At 44.0% G+C, this 20832-nt stretch overlaps 1 protein-coding gene across 1 annotated transcript in view; it reads left to right on the top strand.

The window, feature by feature from the left end:
• The window catches only part of LOC141099802 (sodium-dependent neutral amino acid transporter B(0)AT3-like), a 1161745-nt gene that overhangs the window by 232814 nt on the left and 908099 nt on the right, over positions 1-20832 (top strand). Inside the window, exon 3 of the mRNA XM_073587870.1 lies at positions 17256-17388. Within this exon, the coding sequence (XP_073443971.1) occupies positions 17256-17388 (133 nt within the window). The remainder of the gene's footprint in view (positions 1-17255; positions 17389-20832) is intronic.

Below are 20832 nucleotides of genomic sequence, written 5' to 3'. Positions count from 1 at the left end.
AAAAAATAGTTACACGTGTAAATGACACATGGCCAATAACCAGTTGCAAATTTGCTGCATTAACCCCTCTCACATAGGTACGTCTAAGGTTGCCTTCCCTTCTTTGATACGGGCTCTGGAGATGAGCTTGCAACTTTTCTGGCACATGTCAGCTGAGTTCATTAGCTGACATGTGCCTCTAACAGCCGCTGGTGGAATAGCTATCCATACATGGCTGTTAACAGTGGTCGACCCTCATAGCAAGTGAGAATTTCTACAACATAGAGCAGGGCTTAGCGATCAGAAGATTCCACCATCTAGTCTGTTGAAGCAAGTGTAAAGTAAAAAAAAAGTTTTTAAAAATATAAAGCAGTAAAATATAAAAGTTTAAATCACCCCCCATTCGCCCCATTCAAAATAAAGCAATAATAAAAAAGCACATTTGGTATTTCTGAGTTCAGAAACACATGGTCTATCAATATATAAGAATAATTAATATGAATGACAAATGGTATAACAAGAAAAAAATAAAAACGCCAGAATCATGTTTATGTCTTTCGGGCTATTTCCTACTTGGCGAGTAATTTGGTATTCGCCCTAGTATATTCAAGAGACTCGCCCAGCATATTTGGTGCTTTATTTGCAGCCAATGAACATGCTCTGCTGGCTTGCCAATCACAGAAATGCCAACGCCATCTTTGATGTTGAAATTACTGCGATTGGCTGCCTTACACCGTCATAGGGGACATTTAATTCCTGCCTGCACCATCTTGCGCACATTGCACCCGGAAACAGCGCAGGGAGAGAGTAGTGTGAGCGTAGGGACAGTGAAAGGAGCGTACAGGGCAATTTTTTTTTTAATTCCAAAGAGCTCTTTAAAGAGGGTGAAGATTAGTTCTCTGTTAGGTGGAGGTAGAAAGAGCTCTATAAAGAGGGTGAAGATTAGTTCTCTGTTAGGTGGAGGTAGAAAGAGCTCTTTAAAGAGGGTGAAGATTAGTTCTCTGTTAGGTGGAGATAGCGTAGGGAGAGATTTAATAGGAGGGAGAGTAAAAAGGCATGCACCTAGGTGTTATCACTATCATCATTGCAAGAACATGTTGACGATCTCTGCAATTTTGCATTGTGTTTTGTATACTTTAGCATCAGGAACAGAATGTGTGCTTTGGGAGAGAGATAGACAGGCTTTCATCCATTACCATAATATACAAATCAGCTCTTTTTCGAGGAAAATAATATTAGGTAGTACTAGCATATACAAAATCAATTTTTTTGTAGCTACATAATATTCCTGTGAAGCAGCATATACATTTTTTTTAACAGCTAATTGCTAAATGATAGTCCTCGACTATTGCTTAAATAGCTGTCACTTATCTAGCAATTGTAAGACTGGCAAAAAACCTGCTGAGCTACAAAAACGTCACTATATACCAGTAATTTCCTTGAGTCTGCTCTTGGCGTGTCTCCTTAAGGCGATCTAAAAAATGCTAAAAAAAATTCTATTGGTATTTTTATGTAGCAGTTGTGTGACTGGTACAGTCCGGGCAGAGATAAGCAAACGTGACAATTTACCAGTGCCAATAATTGTTATTAGTCTGCTGTTGCAGTGTGTCTGCAAGGCAATATTTAAAATACTAATTTTTTTTTAGTATTACATATGACAGCAATGGAATGTAAATGCAGGCCAAATGTTTTTTTGGAAGTTGTCTTAACATCCATCTCTTACCATCCAAACTCATTTTGTTCATTAAATCACTCTTCCTGCTTCTGCAACAAGTACTTACTGGTCATTTATGTATACCCCATGTGGGTAATGTTTTTTATGTTTTGAAAACTTTGCAAAGGTGAAACTTGTACTCCCTATCTCTACCTTTTGTAATAACTGCACAATGTAGTGTGATGTCCCAATCAAGGCCTCTTTCAGCTTTTCTGATGCAGACTCCTTGGGTAAATTTTTTAAAACTTTGTACATTGTGCAATGGTGAAAATTGTACTCCCTTTCTCTAGCAATGATAATTACTGCAAAATTTATTGTGAGGTTCCCAGCACGGTCTCTTTCAGCGTGTATCTGGTAGCCTGATGTTGATTTTTGGGTCTATGCTTGGACAATGTGGAACATCAATGCATTGATTTGCTCCACACACTTCTTCAGGTTTCAGCCTTTCACAGTATAATAATATGAGTAATGAAACATGCTCTATATATATGCTGCTAGTTCGAAAATCTTACCCACAAAACTTCTATAAAGGGAAATTCGACATTATACCTCTGTTGGGCTGGTTTCACATTAGCGTTTTTGTGCGCAGCGCATCGTGCGCATCTGTGCGCATGTGTCATGCGTACCTATGTTTAACATAGCGTACGCATGGTCTTGCGTTTGCACGCATTCGTCTGCATTTTTGTGTGCATGCATTTTTTCCTGGTGTGCGTCTAGACGCGCCAGACGCAACATGTTGCATTTTTGGGTTGACTCAAAGGCGTCAAAAAAACGCATGCATATGCTTGCACACAGAATGCATCAAAACAACGCATTACAGTCTATGGGAACGCAAGCGTGCGCATGGACATGCCTACGCCTGCATTTGTATACGCAGGCATTTTAAGAGTAAACATGTCTAGAAACTGGTTAAAACGCATCAGCATAAAAAAAGCAAACACATGCAAAAATGCATGTGCGTTTTGCATGTGTTTCCACTTACGCACGATGCGCTGCAAACAAAGATGCAAATGTGAAACTAGCCTTAGCATATGCCATATACTGTTCACATACGCAGAAGCCCAGTATGTGGGGTTCAAAATCTGTGTCTGAAGGTGAAACCACTGGCCCTTCACCTGTGTTACAGACTTCACAATCTGCTGTCTAGGAAACAGGCACTGATGCCTCCGGCTTGCAACCCGCAGTTGCACGGACACAATAGTCAGCAACGTTTTTTTAAGTGCCCGATGGTACAACCTACGAGTTTGTGCTTTTCTGAGACTGAAAGCCTGCAAATATAATTTCTTTGGTTAGTCAATAAAGGTATCACTCCTTTTTTTGAGGACATAAGTATTTACAACCAGTCACAATCACAGGAATGGAAAGCGTTTTTAACCCCTTCCCGACCTTTGATGCCTACATAGGCATCATGAAAATCCATGCCATTCCGACCTATGATGCCACATTGGCATCATGGCAGAATCGCATTCCTGCGGGTCGGGTGACCGGGGTCACTGAAATGTCACCCGATCCGCAGATACAGAAGGACCTGTACTTGACCCCAGGGGGGGGCTTTGCCCCTCCCATGGCTACGATTGCTCTGATTGGCTGTTGAAAGTGAAACAGCCAATCAGAGCAATTGTAATATTTCACCAATGAAACTTGGTGAAATATTACAATCCAGCCATGGCCAATGCTGCAATATCATTGGCCATGGCTGGAGACCGTGATCTGCCCCCATCATTGACTGATGGCGGCGATCTGCCGCCCCATCAGTCTTTCCTCCCCTCCATCATGTCCTCTGCTCCCCTCTTCTGCCCTCCACTCCCCTCGGTCCTGTCCTCAGCTCCTCCTGCTATCTGATTCCACCCACCAGTACCTCCTGGTGTCGATCCCGGTGTCTCTCTGTTTCCAGGCCTTCCCCCCATGGGTGCCGCCATCTTCTTCCGGTCAAAAAATGGTGGGCACATGCGCAGTGCGCCCGCTGAGATCTGCCGGCCAGCACCTGGCAGATTCCATTCATTCATTCTAGGTACATTTTGAGCACTGTGATAGACCCTATCACAGTGATCAAAATACAAAAATAGTAAACAAACCCCCCTTTATCACCCCCTTAGATGGGGAAAAATAATAAAATAAAAAAAGTATTTATTTTCATTTTTCCATTAGGGTTAGGGTTGGAATTAGGGTTAGGGCTGAAATTAGGGTTGGGTTGAAATTAGTGTTAGGGTTGGAATTAGGGTTAGGGTTGGAATTAGGGTTAGGGTTGGGATTAGGGTTAGGAGTGTGTTGGGGTTAGGGTTGAAGTAAGAATTGAGGGGTTTCCACTGTTTAGACATCATTAGGGTTTCTCCAAACATGACATGGCACCACCATTGATTCCAGCCAATTCTGAGTTAAAAAAGTCAAACGGTGCTCCCTCCCTTCTGAGCCCCGATGTGTGCCCAAAGAGTGGTTGACCCCAACATATTGGGCATCAGCATACTCAGGAAAAATTGCACAACAACTTTGGGGATCTAATTTCTCCTTTTACCCTTGGGAAAAAAATTGGGGGCTAAAAAATTATTTTTGTGGAAAAAAATGCTTTTTTATTTTCACAGCTCTGAGTTATAAACTTCTGTGACGCACATAGGGGTTCAAAGTGCTTACTGCACATCTAGATAAGCTCCTTGGGGGGGTCTAGTTTCCAAAATGCTGTCACTTGTGGGGGGTTTCTACTGTTTAGGCACTGTTTAGGGGCTCTGCAAATGCAACATGACGCCTGCAGACCATTCCATGAAAGCCTGCTTTCCAAACAAGCACTACTTCCCTTTCGAGGCCTGACGTGTGCAAAACAGTGGTCCCCCCACATTTGGGGTACTAGGGTACTCAGGATAAACTGTACAACAACTTTTGGGGTCCAATTTCTCCTGTTACCCTTGTGAAAATAAAATATTGCAGGATAAAAATAATTTTTGTGGGAAAAAAAATGAATTTTTATTTTCACTGCTCTGCGTTATAAACTTCTGTGAAGCACTTAGGGGTTCAAAGTGCTCACCACACATCTAGATAAGTTCCTTGGGGGATCTCATTTCCAAAATGGTGTCACTTGTGGGGGGTTTCTACTGTTTTTGCACATCAAGGGCTCTGCAAACGCAACATGACGCCCGCAGACCATTCCATCAAAGTCTGCATTCCAAAACGGCACTACTTCTCTTTCAAGCCCCGACGAGTGCCCATACAGTGGTCCCCCCCCCACAGTTGTGGTACTAGGGTACGCAGAACAAATTGGACAACAACTTTTGTGGTCCAATTTCTCCTGTTGACCTTGTGAAAATAAAACTTTGCGAGCTAAAAATCATTTTTGTGGAAAAAAATGTTTTTTTTATTTTCACAGCTCTGCGTTATAAACTTCTGTAAAACACTTAGGGGTTCAAAGTGCTCACCACACATCTAGATAAGCTCCCTGGGGAGGTCTAGTTTCCAAAATGGTGTCACTTGTGTGGTGTTTCTCCTGTTTATGCATATCAAGGGCTCTGTAAACGCAACATGATGCCTGCAGACCATTCCATCAAAGTCTGCATTCCAAAATGGCACTACTTCCCTTTTGAGCCTCGACGTGTGTCCAAACAGTGGTTCCCCCCATATTTAGGGCACTAGGGTGCTCAGGACAAATTGAACAACAACTTTTGGGGTCTAATTTTTCCTGTTACCCTTGTGAAAATAAAATATTGCGGGCTAAAAAATAATTTTTGTGGAAAAAAAAAAGATTTTTTATTTTCACGGCTCTGCACTATAAACTTTAGTGAAACACTTGAGGGTTCAAAGTTCTCACAACAATCTAGATAAGTTCCTTGGAGGGTCTAATTTCCAAAATGGGGTCACTTGTGGGGAAGCTCCAATGTTTAGGCACACAGGGGCTCTCCATACGTGACATGGTGTCCGCTAACGATTGGAGCTAATTTTCCATTCAAAAAGTCAAATGGCACTCCTACCCTTCCGAGCCCTGTCGTGCGCCCAAACAGTGGTTTATGACCACATATGAGGTATCTGTGTAGTCAGGAGAAATTGCCCAGCAAATTTTAGATCTATTTTATCCTGTTGCCCATGTGAAAATGAAAAAATTGATGCTATAAGAACATTTTTGCTGGAAAAATTAAAATGTCCATTTTTTCCTTCTACGTTGCTTTGTTTCCTGTGAAGCACCTGAAAGGTTAATAATCTTCTTGAATGTAGTTTTGAGTAGCTTGAGCGGTGCAGTTTTTAGAAGGGTGTCACTTTTGGGTATTTTCTGCCATATAGACCCCTCAAAGTGATTTCAACTGTGAGGTGGTCCCCCAAAAAAATGGTTTTGTAGATTTTGCTGTAAAAATGAGAAATGGCTGGTCAACTTTTAACCCTTATAACTTCCTAACAAAAAAAAAATTTGTTTCCAAAATTGTGCTGATGTAAAGTAAATATGGCGCCCCCAGGAGTATGGTCGCCACAGTGGCATTGCCTTCCTCCTAGGGAGTGTGATGTCATGCTTGGAAGCAATAAGGGATCTCTCTAGTAGTTAATCACGACACACAACAGTTTCCTTTCCAGGTCAGCAGAGGGAGCTCTGAACCAAAACTGGGGGAGGAGCTACTCTCTGGGGGCCAGGAGGGAAAATTAGAAGGCGTTCATGTGAGGAGGGCAACGTGTGTGGACATGAAGGAGAAGAGCTGGGAGATTGGGAATGAGCCTGAACTCCCTGCTCAGCTACAGCGCATGATCTGGAGCCCGGTCTCCAAGGCTGTATGGACACTGATGGTCCTGCAACAGAAACCAGAGGAATAGGAAGCTGTAAATGTTCTATTCCCACATAAGACTCAGAGGAACAACAGCGACATGTGAGCCAGAAGAGGAAGGCTACAGCTGTCTGCCATACGAGGGAGTTCTAAAGAGAATAAGCAAGTGGAACTTCAGTGTAACACAGTACTGCAAGTACCTAAAAATATGTGTTAGGAAGGAGACTACACAACCCATCTGCATAGAGAGATTCCTAAGTTACTTCCAGGCTAGCCAGCTCATGTGCCATCTGTAATCTGGACCCTGGACTGCATTTGCCAAGCAAAATAAAGGTAAAGAAACTGCACCCTGTTGTGTCCTTCCCTTCTTCCTGTAACCCCATCAGCACTGCTTCATCCCTGTGCCAGACACTGCACCCTTTTCCTCAACACCTATGCTCACTGCCCTGGGATTACAGCTCTACCTGTGGGGAGCTAATACACCTTGCTGCCTTACACCATCTGTCCCAGAGGATCTGCCGGCAGTGTCGGCTTAACCCCCTATTTGCCGAGCACCACAGGTGGCGTCACGAATCATTCACTCATAAACTTTATTCCATCACTTAACCCCTTTTACATGGGCGCCCAGGGCCACAGACTGGGTCATCGCTGCTGTGACATTCCCCTTTGAGAGACCGGCCCGGTACTGAGTACCCCACAGCCCTGGGAGGGTGACCCATTTTGGCTTCGTGAACAGGATAAACGGAGCCCAGTGTCCCCGGGTCCTGTGTGCCAGAGACTGTGTTGTGTGCCACAGACTGTCGGCGCCATCGCCGCCATTACCCCGCTGCTTGGCGCGCGCGGGAAACCAAAGGGGCGGGCCATCATGGGCGGAGCCAGCCAAAGAGCGCAAAAAAGTGAAGCGCCGCGCAGGAATAGGCCAGCGCGCGAGAAGTGAGAAGCCAAGGCCTGCAGCCCTGGCATCCCCCGATCATCCAGCCGGTGGAGCGGTAACCGGTTAGCCAGCTCAATCCAGGGCCTGGCCAACGTTAATTAGGGGGGGAAGAGAATGTCTGAAGCAAGAGCAGACGCAGCAGCAAATGCCACTGCACACCCCACAGTGCCGCAAGATGCAGGGCCCAGCGCAGCTGCGGCTCCCGTAGCGCCGCTGAGTCCAGCAGCCAGCGCTGCCTCCACCGCGCCACAAGAATCAGCGCCCACCGCAGCAGTCCCCATAATGCCGCTGTCCATGCCCTATATACCGGGAGCGGCCTGGCTACCGCAGTACTCAGGTGAGTCACATACCCTGAGTGAATTTAAAGAGAGACTGTGCAGTTTGTTCGAGGTGTAGCCTCTGTCTAAAAACCAAAAAGTGAACATCCTTATTGGGCAGCTCACAGGTGCAGCGCAGAGGGAGGTAAAAGCCTGGCAGGACACTGATAAAGAGACTGCTTAAAAAGATTCTGGCCAAGCTAAAAAGCACCTTTGACACCCGCACTGCAGCTGAAATAAAGAGGAGATTCTTTGAGTGTAAGCAGAGAGTGCAGGACAGTATACGGGACTATGCACTTAACCTGCAGGAGGCGCTGCAAGCCATAAAGCAGATTGACCCAGACAGTGTGAAAGATGGAGACAGACTGTTAAAGGAGCAATTTATTAAGGGACTCCTATCCAGTACCCACAGAGCACAGCTGCGCATCATAGCCCTACAAAACCCTGACCTAGACTTTGCAGACTTCAAGGAAAGGGCTATTCGGGTGCTGCATGAACCAACTGTCAGCCAACCAGCGCCCCCTAGGCACCCAGTGATCACATACCATCAAGAAGCAGCAGCTTTCCCTCTCAGCCCTGTGGAGGCTGATGCACAGACTCTGGACAAAGACCCATCTGCCGAACTGCGTCTTCAGGTCCAGAAGTTGACCAAAAATATGGCTGCACTTGCCAAAACCGTGCAGTCCATGCAGGAGTCATCAAAGGAGAAGATCCAGCTGGCCTCCAGTCCAGAGGATGGCCCATGGCTACGGAAGAAGAGGATCCCGCCACGCCGAGGGAGACACAACGATCGCTATGACCTGGACGGACGTCCCATCTGTCGTCGCTGCTGCAAGGCAGGCCACATCGCAAGATTCTGTTATTTAACTGAGCAGCCCCTGGGGCAGAGGGCCAACCCCCAGGAGTAGGACCACAAGACCCAAAGAACTGGTGAGCCAAGTATGTTGGATGGCGATAGATCCTCCCAGTGGTGATTGACGGCATCCCCATGAACGCATTGCTGGACACTGGCTCTCAGGTGACAACTATGCCATATATCATATGCCATATTTACAAGCGGTATTGGGCTGACTCTGAACTTACTCGTGGCCCAAGTGATGAACTGACAGTAGTTGCTAGCAATGATCAGTCCTTTCCGCAAGTAGGATTTAAAGAGATTACTATTAAAGTGGGGCGAGTAGAGTTAAAATCTCAAGGTCTGATAGTTGTAGACATTGATCGACGAGAATGTAACCCAATGATGACCTTAGGTACTAATGTGACTGAAAATTGTCTTTCCGAGGTTACTGTTTTGTTGCAACAGGTAGCCGAGACTGCTGGTTCCAGTGAACAACGAGTCCTGCAGAAGGAGATCAAGGCCTTGATGCAAAGACAGCAGGTAGAACTGTCTGGCGGAGAAATTGGCAGCATCAGAGTGAGTGATTCTTTCCCCATTGCGATACCCCCCAGGTGTGAAATGTTGATTTGGTGTCGGGCAGCCATCGGCCTCAGAGGAAAAGATTACCAAGCATTGGTAGAGCCAGTGTACTCTGATAGGCAGCCCACTGTCCTGACAGCCAGAGGGTTAGTTGATGTTCGCAAAGGGAGAGTACCTGTACGTCTCTTGAATTGTGGGGAAGAAGAGGCCATAATAACTCGGTATGCCACAGTTGCTAAGCTGCTTACTGCCGGCAACAACGCCATACAGGCAGCAGAGCCCTTGGTCTCATCCGACCAGGTGGAGGACAATGGCTCTGTAAAGCAGCTGGAGGAGTGGTGTCAGTAGCTGCATGTGGGAACTGACTCCACCCCTTAATACCAAAAGAGTGGGGTTTACCGAGTGACTCAGTAGTACGAGCGGGTATTCAGTAAACACCCCCTAGACTTTGGGAAGGCAAAAGGGGTTCAACACCATATCCCCACTGGACATCATCCCCCATTAAAGAAAGGTACCGGCCTATACCCCCAACACAATACCAATATGCCAAAAGTATGTTGCGGGAAATGAAGGAGGCTGGGGTGATCAGAGACAGTTGTAGCCCCTGGGCAATTCCAATAGTCTTTGTGAAAAAGAAAGATGGTACCATGAGAATGTGTGTTGATTACAGAAAAATTAGCAGCATTACACATAAGGATGCCTACCCATTACCCAGAATTGAGGAGTCATTAGCCGCAATTAAAACTGCTAACTATTTTTACACCTTAGATCTCACTAGTGGGTATTGGCAGGTTTCTGTGGCAGAGGCAGACAAGGAGAAAACAGCGTTTACCACCACCCCAATGGGTCTCTGCGAGTTCAACTACATGCCGTTCAGGCTCTGCACCGCCCCTGGGACATTTCAACGGCTAATGGAATGCTATCTTGGACACAAGAACTTCGAGACAGTCCTGTTATACCTTGACAATGTCATTGTTTTCTCCAAGATTTATGAAGACCATCTGAAGCACCTGGCTGAGGTGTTTTAAGCCTAGTCCAACTTTGGCCTGAAAGTGAAGCCATCCAAATGCCACCTCCTGAAGCCCAAGGTACAGTACCTCGGTCATGTAGTGAGTGCAGAAGGTGTGGCACCGGATCCTGACAAAGTCACTGTCATCCGGGACTGGCAGAAGTCCAGCAACCTCCAAGAGGTACGTCAATTCCTCAGGTTGGTAGGCTACTACCGAAGGTTCATCAAAGGCTTCACTGAAATAGCCATGCCTATGCAAAATCTTCTGGTGGGCTAGCCCAAGAAAGCCAGGAAGAAGAGTACTACATTTGAATGGAATGAGGAACTGGAGAGGTCCTTCACTCGACTGAAGATGGCTCTCACAAGAGATGAAGTTCTGGCCTACCCAGATTATGACCAACCATTTGTTTTGTATACTGATGCCAGCAACGTGGGACTGGGAGCAGTACTGTCACAGGTACAGAATGGCAAAGAAAGAGTGATCTCCTACGCCAGCAGGAAGCCTCGTCCCACTGAAAGGAAACCTGACAACTACAGTTCCTTCAAACTGGAGTTTCTCACCATAGTCTGGGCTGTGACTGAACAAATCAAGCATTACCTAGCTTCAGCCAAGTTTACCATCTTCACGGATAACAACCCATTGACTCACTTAGAAACTGCCAAACTAGGTGCACTGGAGCAGCGATGGCTGTCTAACTATGAATTCACCATCAAGTACCGAGCGGGGCACAAGAATGCCAATGCTGATGCGCTGTCCAGAATGCCTGATTTGCCAGATGCATTAGAAGACCCTGAGGCACTCGAAGAAATAGAGTTACCTGCCTTCCACCGGCCAATTGAGGCCCAACCTGTCCAAGGAGTGAGAAACAGACGGTCTATCATGAAAGAGGCCACCCTAAATCCATTGCCTCATCATGACTGGGCAGAAATGCAGGATAGCGACCCCCCCGTCCTCCTGGTAAAGGAGCCACTGTCACAAGCTGACTCACGCCCAGATCCAGATGCTCCTGAAGAAACCCAGCAGTTGTGGAAGGAAAGAGGCAGGCTGTTTATTTATGAAGGAAAGCTGTGTCGGAGGAGTATCAATGCCCGCACTCATGAGTTGGTCTGGCAAGTGGTAGTCCCAAAGAGGGAGGCATCAATGGTCTTAGACGCCTATCACAATGGAGCTGGACACTTCAGATGGAAGAAGTTGGAAGCCTTGCTCCGGGAGAGATTATACTGGGCTGGAATGAGGAAGGCCATTGAAAACTGGTGCTGGGAGTGTGGACAATGCAACCTGTGCAGAAAGGACCATAACAGCCAAAGAGCTCCTTTGCAGCCAATAATAACCAAACAACCACTCGAGTTGGTAGCCCTGGACCATGTGAAGCTGGTCCCAAGTCATTCAGGCTACGTTTATGCTCTTACCATCGTTGACCACTACTCGAAATTCCTGGTAGTCGTGCCTGTAAAGGATCAAACAGCCAGGACAGCAGCCAGAGCATTCCAACAGCACTTTTGCCGACCACACGGATATCCCGAGCGAGTGCTTACAGATAAAGGTCCAGCCTTTGAGGCGGAAGTGTTCCAGGAATTCTGTAACTTGTACGGTTGCAAGAAGATCAGGACAACACCGTACCATCCACAGACGAATGGCATGTGTGAAAAGATGAATCAGGTGGTGATCGACCTACTGAAGACCTTGCCTTTGGAAGAGAGGAATCTGTGGCCAGAGAAGTTGCCAGATCTGGTCGACTTCTACAATCACATTCCTGTGAATTCCACCAACTGCACTCCAGCCTACCTAATGAGAGTGAGGCCTGGCAAGTTGCCTATTGATTTGGATATGGGAGTCCTTACACCTGAGGTAACATCACCAGATGCTGACTGGGATACAGAATGGCAGCAACAGTACCGTAGAGTACAAGAGTGTTTAGAAAAGAGTCTAGCTCAGGCGAGACAAAAGCAGGAAAAGAATTATAATCAACATGCACCTGCAGTTCCCTTGTCACCAGGAGAACAAGTCCTAAAGAGGAAAAGAAGGATGCATAAATTGGATGACCAATGGGAAGCTGAACCCTACACTGTCTTGCCATCAAACTTCGACAACACCAAAGTGTGCCTTATCAGTAAGGATGGAGAGAAACCTCATCAGCAGTATCGAGGGATCATCTAAAACTGTGCCCTGACCAGCTACAGGAAAGGATGGGAGAACAAAACCACCCTCAACCCATAGAAGAAGAAAAGGTCATCACTGTACTTGGAGAATTTCCTGCAAACTGGACGAGAATGGATCAAGCCATCATAGTTCCTGTCCTAATCTTTCCCCAGCCTTCTGCAACTGAAGTAGCAGAGACTCAAGACAACTCTGAAAATCAGGAAGTTCAGGCAGCAGATGCCACACCAGCAGTGGAGTCAGAGAATCTTCGCCCTGCCAGTGGTGAATCTGTCATGCCCACAGTGAGTCTAAGAGTTCGCTGATGGCTACTACCCAGTTTACCCATACCAGTGCTATGTAGGTCTGTCCGTAGTACCCAAGGTATTCCACCCCTAAGGTTCCGCGTATAGAAAAGTTTTGTAAATGTTAACCTGTAAATATGCAACGTTTCAAGTTTGGTGCCTACAGAGACTCTGTAAGACTTTTTGAATATTTTATTTTGTTTCAATGGACAATTGGACCACAGGACTAGGTGTGGTCAAAGCTCTACTTGTAAATAGTTTACCAACTTGCTCAGGAATTGGACCATGGACATTGATGCTTGGACTAGTCATCATCAGGACTATTTTTGAGCTTTGGTTATTTTTGTATTTTGTATTTTTCACTTTTGGAAATCTTGTTATATTTATAATTGTTTATATGTTTACATGTTTTCTCTTCAGTCCGGGAGCACTGAATTGCACTAGGGGGGAATGTGGTGCCCCAGGAGTATGGTCGCCACAGTGGCATTGCCTTCCTCCTAGGGAGTGTGATGTCATGCTTGGAAGCAATAAGGGATCTCTCTAGCAGTTAATCACGACACACAGCACAGTTTCCTTTCCAGGTCAGCAAAGGGAGCTCTGAACCAAAACTGGGGGAGGAGCTACTCTCTGGGGGCCAGGAGGGAAAATTAGAAGGTGTTTGTGTGAGAAGGGCAACGTGTGTGGACATGGAGGAAAAGAGCTGGGAGATTGAGCAGGGAGATCAGGCTCATTCCCAGCTATAGCGCATGATCTAGAGCCCGGTCTCCAAGGCTGTACGGACACTGATGGCCCTGCAACAGAAACCAGAGGAATTAGGAAGCTGTAAATGCTCTATTCCCACATAAGACTCGGAGGCACAACAGCGATGTGTGAGCCAGAAGAGGGAGGCTACAGCTGTCTGCCATACGAGGGAGTTCTAAAGAGAATAAGCAAGTGGAACTTCAGTGTAACACAGTACTGCAAGTACCTAAAAATAAGCACTAGGAAGGAGCCTACACAACCCATCTGCATAGAGAGATTCCTAAGTTGCTTCCAGGCTAGCCAGTTCATGTGCCATCTGTAATCTGGACCCTGGACTGCATTTGCCAAGCAAAGTAAAGGTAAAGAAACTGCACCCTGTTGTGTCCTTGCCTTCTTCCTGCAACCCCGTCAGCACTGCTTCATCCCTGTTCCAGACATTGCACACTCTTCCTCAACACCTATCCTCACTGCCCTGGGATTACAGCTCTACCTGTGGGGAGCTAATACACCTTGCTGCCTTACACCATCTGTCCCAGAGGATCTGCCGGCAGCGTCGGCTTAACCCCCCTATTTGCCAAGCACCACAGGTGGCGTCACGAATCATTCACTCATAAACTTTATTCCATCACTTAACCCCTTTAACATGGGCGCCCAGGGCCATGGACCGGGTCACCACTGCTGTGACATTCCCCTTTGAGAGACCGGCCCGGTACCGAGTACCCCACAGCCCTGGGAGGGCAACCAACAGACATGTGGAAAATGTTATTTATTAACTATTTTGTGTCACATAACTTTCTGGTTTAACAGAATAATACTTGAACAGGCTGCTTCCAAGTAAAATGAGGATTGTATGTGTTCCTGACATGGGTTTCAGGCCTGACAGACTGACAATACAGGCTCTCGCTTGCATACACTGTATTTCAAATTTAATTCTAATGTTTTTGGTATCTGGTAGAATCCAATTTACTCACATTGAGCATACGGCTCCCCCAACTCCTGTAATATATTCATCTTACAGCGGCTTCACCCGCTATGACAATTGTTCTATTGGGATCAGTGGCCAAAATGAACTGAGGAGATCACAAAACTCAGGTATCACAGAACCTGCTGGCCCTCTGAAAATGTGGAGCAAGGGCCTCATAGTGACATAGCATTTTTCCCTTTGAAAAAAATTTATGTAGGTCACCTTATAAATCTGTAAAACCTGCACAATAGTCTGACAACATTATTCTCATATACCATATGTGCGTCAGAAAGGCATGCAGGCATCTTCTCCATGCTGTTCCCATTTAATTTTGGCACTTTCACAGCCTTTTTCCCCATGCCCCAGACCTGTTTCTTGGGTCCAGCAGAAAAACGTTCAGCTTTCCCATTGACTTGCATTAGATTTGTTATTCTGTACGAATGCACGGATTTTAGAAATTATTTGTACCGATTTTCCCTGATACGAATATTTCACTATTCAATCATCACTAGTCGTATCTACATCAAATTAGTATTAATAAAAACATCATCTTGGTGCGCAAAAACTAAGCCCTCACACAGCCCCTGATCAAGAAAAATGGAGAGGCTACGGTTTCGGAAAATGGCGACTTTTTTTATTGACTTTGGATTTTTTTTCACCACTTAATTAAAAAAGAACCTATACATGTTTGGTATCTATGAACTCGTAATGACCTAGAGAATCATGATGGCAGGTTAGTTTTAGTATTTAGTGAACATGGTAAAAAACAAAAACAATTGTGGAATTGCATTTTTTTTGCAATTTCAGTTTGATTTCCCCCCCCCCCCATTTTTCATTACATTATATGGCAAAAACAATGGTGTTGTTGAAAAGTACAACTAGTCCTGCAAAAAACAAGCCCTCACATGGCCATATTGATGAAAAAAACTCAAAAATGTAAAAACCTGAGGTGTTGAAAGGGTTAAGGATGTTGTTGCATTCTGTTTTCAATGTGACACATTACTAGAGATGAGCGAACCCATACTTAAAAGTTCAGTGTACATACACGTGTGTTCAAAAGTTTACATACCCTGGCAGAGTTTTTGCTTTCTTGGCCTTTTTTCAGAGAATATGAATAACACCAAAAAATTTTCTCCACTCAATGGTTAATGGTTGGGTGAAGCTATTTATTGTCAAACTACTGTGTTTTCTCTTTTTAAATCATAATGACAACCCAAAACATCCAAAAGACTCTGATCAAAAGTTTAAATACCCTGGTGATTTTGGCCTGATAGCATGCACAGAAGTTGACACAAATGGGTTTGAATGGCTATTAAAGGTAACATCCTCACCTGTGACCTGTTTGCTTGTAATAAGTGTGTGTGCATAAAAGCTGAGTGAGTTTCTGGGATCAAGACAGACTCTTGTATCTTTCATCCAGCCACTGATGTTTCTGGATTATGAGTCATGGAGAAAGCAAAAGAATTGTCAATGGATCTATGGGAAAAGGTAGTTGAACTGTATAAAGTAGGGAAGGGATCCAAAAAGATATCCAATGCCAGTTGGCAGCGTTCAAACTGTGATTAACAAATCGAAAATCAGGGGCTCTGTAAAAACAAAACCACAGTAAGGTAGACCAACAGAAATTCAGTCCTTAACTGCCAGGAAAATTGTTCAGGATGCAAAGAAAAACCCACAAATAACATCAGCTGAAATACTTGACTCTCTGAAAACTAGCGGTGTGGCCGTTTCAAGATGCACAATAAGGCGGCATGGTCAAGTCACCAGAAGCCATTACTGCACAAATGTCACAAAGTATCTCAACTAAAATATGCAAAAGAGCACAGAGATAAGCCTCAAAACTTCTGGAACAAGGTAATTTGGAGTGATGAGACCAAACTTTAACTTTTGGGCCACAGCAACCAATGTTACATTTGGAGAGAGGTCAACAAGGCCTATGATGAAAGAAACACCATTCCTACTGTAAAGCATGGAGGTGGATCACTGAATTTTTGGGAATGTGTGAGCTACAAAGGCACAGGAAACTTGGTCAAAGTTGAAGGAAATATGAAAGCAGCACGTTATCAGCAAATACTGGAGGCAAATTTACAATCATCAGCCCAGAAGCTGCGCATGGGACATACTTGGACATTCCAACATGACAACGATCCAAAACACAAGGCCAAGTTGACTTATCTTTGGCTACAGCAGAACAAAGTGAAGGTTCTGGAGTGGCCATCTCAGTCTCCGGACCTCAATATCATTGAGCCACTTTGGGGAGCTCTCAAGCGTGCAGTTCATACTAGACAGCCCAAGAATTTACAGGAACTGGAGGCTTTTTGCCAAGAAGAGTGAGCAGCTTTACCATCTGAGAAAATAAAGAACCTCATCCACATCTAACACAAAAGACTTCAAGCTGTCATTGATGTTAGAGGGGGCAATACATGGTATTTAGAAATGGATTATCTGAACTTTTGATCAGGGTCATTTTGATGTTTTGGGTTGAGTTTATGATTTAAAAAGAGAAAGTATAGTAGTTTGACAATAAATGGCTTCACCCACCCACTAACCATGAGTGGAGAAAAAGTTTTGGCTCATATTCTCTGAAAAAAGGCAAAAATTCTGCTGGGGTATGTAAACTTTTGAGCACTCCTGTATCTGGTGCAAAGCTCTGAACATGGACTTCTCTCGGAAGTCCATTTTTTATGTTCGGAGTTTCTAGGGGAAGTGCGTGGGAGATAGAGGGAGAGAGAGAGAGAATTTTCCAGTTCCAATGTTATGGTCACATTGTTTTCAATGGGATTCTGGTTCAAGTTTGGGTACAGTTCTGGGACCCAAACTGAACATTGTACTAAAGTTTGGGTCAGGTACCAGAACCTGAACTACCAGGGTTCATCCCTACACATTACCACAGTGGTATGAATCATGTCTGAAGCGTAAAGCAAAAATTTACATGAATATTCTGATACACTGAACGTATTTACCTTCAAATTGCATAAATGTTTACTCAATATATTTTTTTTTTGCAGGCATTGTTTCACTGCTTGTTTCCTTTCTGGTGGGAGTGTATTATAATACTATCATTGGTTGGATCCTTTGGTATTTTTTCAATTCATTTCAGGACCCATTACCTTGGAGTTATTGCCCTACTAATTTCAGCAAATCAGGTAACAGCAACATGCATTATAATCTCCAAACCGCCACAATATTTATTGTGAATATACAATACATGTCAATAGACACAACTGAGTTAAATTTTAAAAAGAGGTAAATGCTACACATAATTATATATGGAGAAATATATTGGGACTCACTCGCCTCTTAACCACGTAAACACCAGGCCTAAATTGACCTTATTGTCTGAAGTTCACAAATCTTTTCTTGTATTTTCATTATTGGATTCCAAGAGCGATATTTTTTTACATCGATGTAGCTGGGTTGAGTTGAGATTTGTCAAAGTCACCATTAGGGCTCATACTCAGTGATGCGAAAATCGGATGAGTGCAATCCGATTAAATATCGGATTGCACTCTGACCAATGTTAGTCAATGGGTGACATCTCATTTGCGATTTTTTTTCTCAGCCGAAATCGGACTGAGAAAAAAAATCGCAGCATGCTACGATTTGCTGCGATTTTCGGGGGGAAAATCGCCAATGCAAGTCAATGGGTGCGTATAAAAATCTGACAGCACTCGCACCATGCAACTGCTGTCCGATTTATACGCACTGGTGCCCTTTGAAAAAAGCCGGAAATTCATATGCAGCTACTGTAAAATCACACTGACAGCTCAGAAAAGAATAGATAGAATAGATATATACACATAGAATACATAGATACAGTGGGGAAAAAAAGTATTTAGTCAGTCAGCAATAGTGCAAGTTCCACCACTTAAAAAGATGAGAGGCGTCTGTAATTTACATCATAGGTAGACCTCAACTATGGGAGACAAACTGAGAAAAAAAAATCCAGAAAATCACATTGTCTGTTTTTTTTTTCATTTTATTTGCATATTATGGTGGAAAATAAGTATTTGGTCAGAAACAAAATTTCATCTCAATACTTTGTGATATATCCTTTGTTGGCAATGACAGAGGTCAAACGTTTTCTGTAAGTCTTCACAAGGTTGCCACACACTGTTGTTGGTATGTTGGCCCATTCCTCCATGCAGATCTCCTCTAGAGCAGTGATGTTTTTGGCTTTTCGCTTGGCAACACGGACTTTCAACTCCCTCCAAATGTTTTCTATAGGGTTGAGATCTGGAGACTGGCTAGGCCACTCCAGGACCTTGAAATGCTTCTTACGAAGCCACTCCTTCATTGCCCTGGCGGTGTGCTTTGGATCATTGTCATGTTGAAAGACCCAGCCACGTTTCATCTTCAATGCCCTTGCTGATGGAAGGAGGTTTGCACTCAAAATCTCACGATACATGGCCCCATTCATTCTTTCATGTACCCGGATCAGTCGTCCTGGACCCTTTGCAGAGAAATAGCCCCAAAGCATGATGTTTCCACCACCATGCTTTACAGTAGGTATGGTGTTTGATGGATGCAACTCAGTATTCTTTTTCCTCCAAACACGACAAGTTGTGTTTCTACCAAACAGTTCCAGTTTGGTTTCATCAGACCATAGGACATTCTCCCAAAACTCCTCTGGATCATCCAAATGCTCTCTAGCAAACTTCAGACGGGCCCGGACATGTACAGTCTTAAGCAGTGGGACACGTCTGGCACTGCAGGATCTGAGTCCATGGTGGCGTAGTGTGTTACTTATGGTAGGCCTTGTTACATTGGTCCCAGCTCTCTGCAGTTCATTCACTAGGTCCCCCCGCGTGGTTCTGGGATTTTTGCTCACCGTTCTTGTGATCATTCTGACCCCACGGGGTGGGATTTTGCGTGGAGCACCAGATCGAGGGAGATTATCAGTGGTCTTGTATGTCTTCCATTTTCTAATTATTGCTCCCACAGTTGATTTCTTCACTCCAAGCTGGTTGGCTATTGCAGATTCAGTCTTCCCAGCCTTGTGCAGGGCTACAATTTTGTTTCTGGTGTCCTTTGACAGCTCTTTGGTCTTCACCATAGTGGAGTTTGGAGTCAGACTGTTTGAGGGTGTGCACAGTTGTCTTTTTATACTGATAACAAGTTTAAACAGGTGCCATTACTACAGGTAATGAGTGGAGGAAAGAGGAGACTCTTAAAGAAGAAGTTACAGGTCTGTGAGAGCCAGAAATCTTGATTGCTTGTTTCTGACCAAATACTTATTTTCCACCATAATATGCAAATAAAATGAAAAAAAAACAGACAATGTGATTTTCTGGATTTTTTTTTCTCAGTTTGTCTCCCATAGTTGAGGTCTACCTATAATGTAAATTACAGACGCCTCTCATCTTTTTAAGTGGTGGAACTTGCACTATTGCTGACTGACTAAATACTTTTTTTCCCCACTGTATATACATGTCAGTGACACACACACACATATATATGTATTTATAATAGATAGACAGACAGACAGACAGACAGACAGACACAAATAGGAACAGCACAAAATACCTTAGAGCAGTGCTTCTCCAAACACCTCAATGTCCTTAGTAGAGTTGAGCGATACCAGCCGATACTTGAAAATATCGGATCGGAATGGATCGGCCGATCTTAAAAAAAAGTATCGGTATCGCCGATTCCGATACCGGGAACCAATGCAAGTCAATGGGGCCAAAATATCGGAATTAAAAAAAACCCTTTCTTTCCTTGTAGGTTAATTCTACATGAAGAAAAACAACTAAGAATAATGTAGAATGTATTGTGGGAGGTGGAGGAGACATTAAAGCCATAGAGGTTTAGCCCAATCAAATGGAATAGCAGGAATTAAACTTTTTTTTTAAAGATGTTAGGAGTTACAAAGATATTGACTATGTTAGCCTCATTTATATTTTGCCAGACATGTATGTCTTCTTCTTCTTTCTTCTTTCTTCTTCTTTCTTATTCTTCTTCCTTTTTTTACCTTCTTCTTCTTCTTCTTATTCCTTTTTTTACATTCTTCTTCTTCTTCTTCCTTTTTTTACATTCTTCTACTTCCTTTTTTTACATTCTTCTTCTTCCTTTTTTTACATTCTTCTTATTCCTTTTTTTACATTCTTCTTCTTCTTCCTTTTTTAAATTCTTCTACTTCCTTTTTTTACATTCTTCTTCTTCTTCTTCCTTTTCTTACATTCTTCATATTCTTCTTATTCAACAATTATTATTCTACATATTCAACTTCTTCATCTTCTTCCTATTCTTCTTCATCATATTCTTGTTTGTGTCAGGCATTCCTGTAGTTGTTATCTAGAAAAGTTAGAAGTTTACACCTTCCGTTCTGCCTGTCACAAAAGATTTACAACAGGATTTGTCCGCGTTCAGTTTGGCCTGCAGCAGCAGGCCTTTTCCAGGGGCACCACGAGGAGGAACGGACTCACCCCCATACACTGCTTAGTCTTCTTCTGCTTATAAATAAGATAATATCATTTGCTCAGAGTATTAGTCTTATGCTTAATGTTCTTCTGCTTTGTTTTTTTTATGCTTCTTTGTCTTCTCTCTCTTGTTGTTCTGCATCTTGGTGGTTGTCTTCCTGTT

Source organism: Dendrobates tinctorius, unplaced genomic scaffold (genome assembly GCF_039654945.1).
Source record: "Dendrobates tinctorius isolate UK_male_01 unplaced genomic scaffold, ASM3965494v1 ptg000102l, whole genome shotgun sequence".
NCBI classification, from domain to species: domain Eukaryota; kingdom Metazoa; phylum Chordata; class Amphibia; order Anura; family Dendrobatidae; genus Dendrobates; species Dendrobates tinctorius.
Note: the sequence above shows the minus strand (reverse complement) of the source record. Positions and strands in the feature narration are given on the sequence as shown.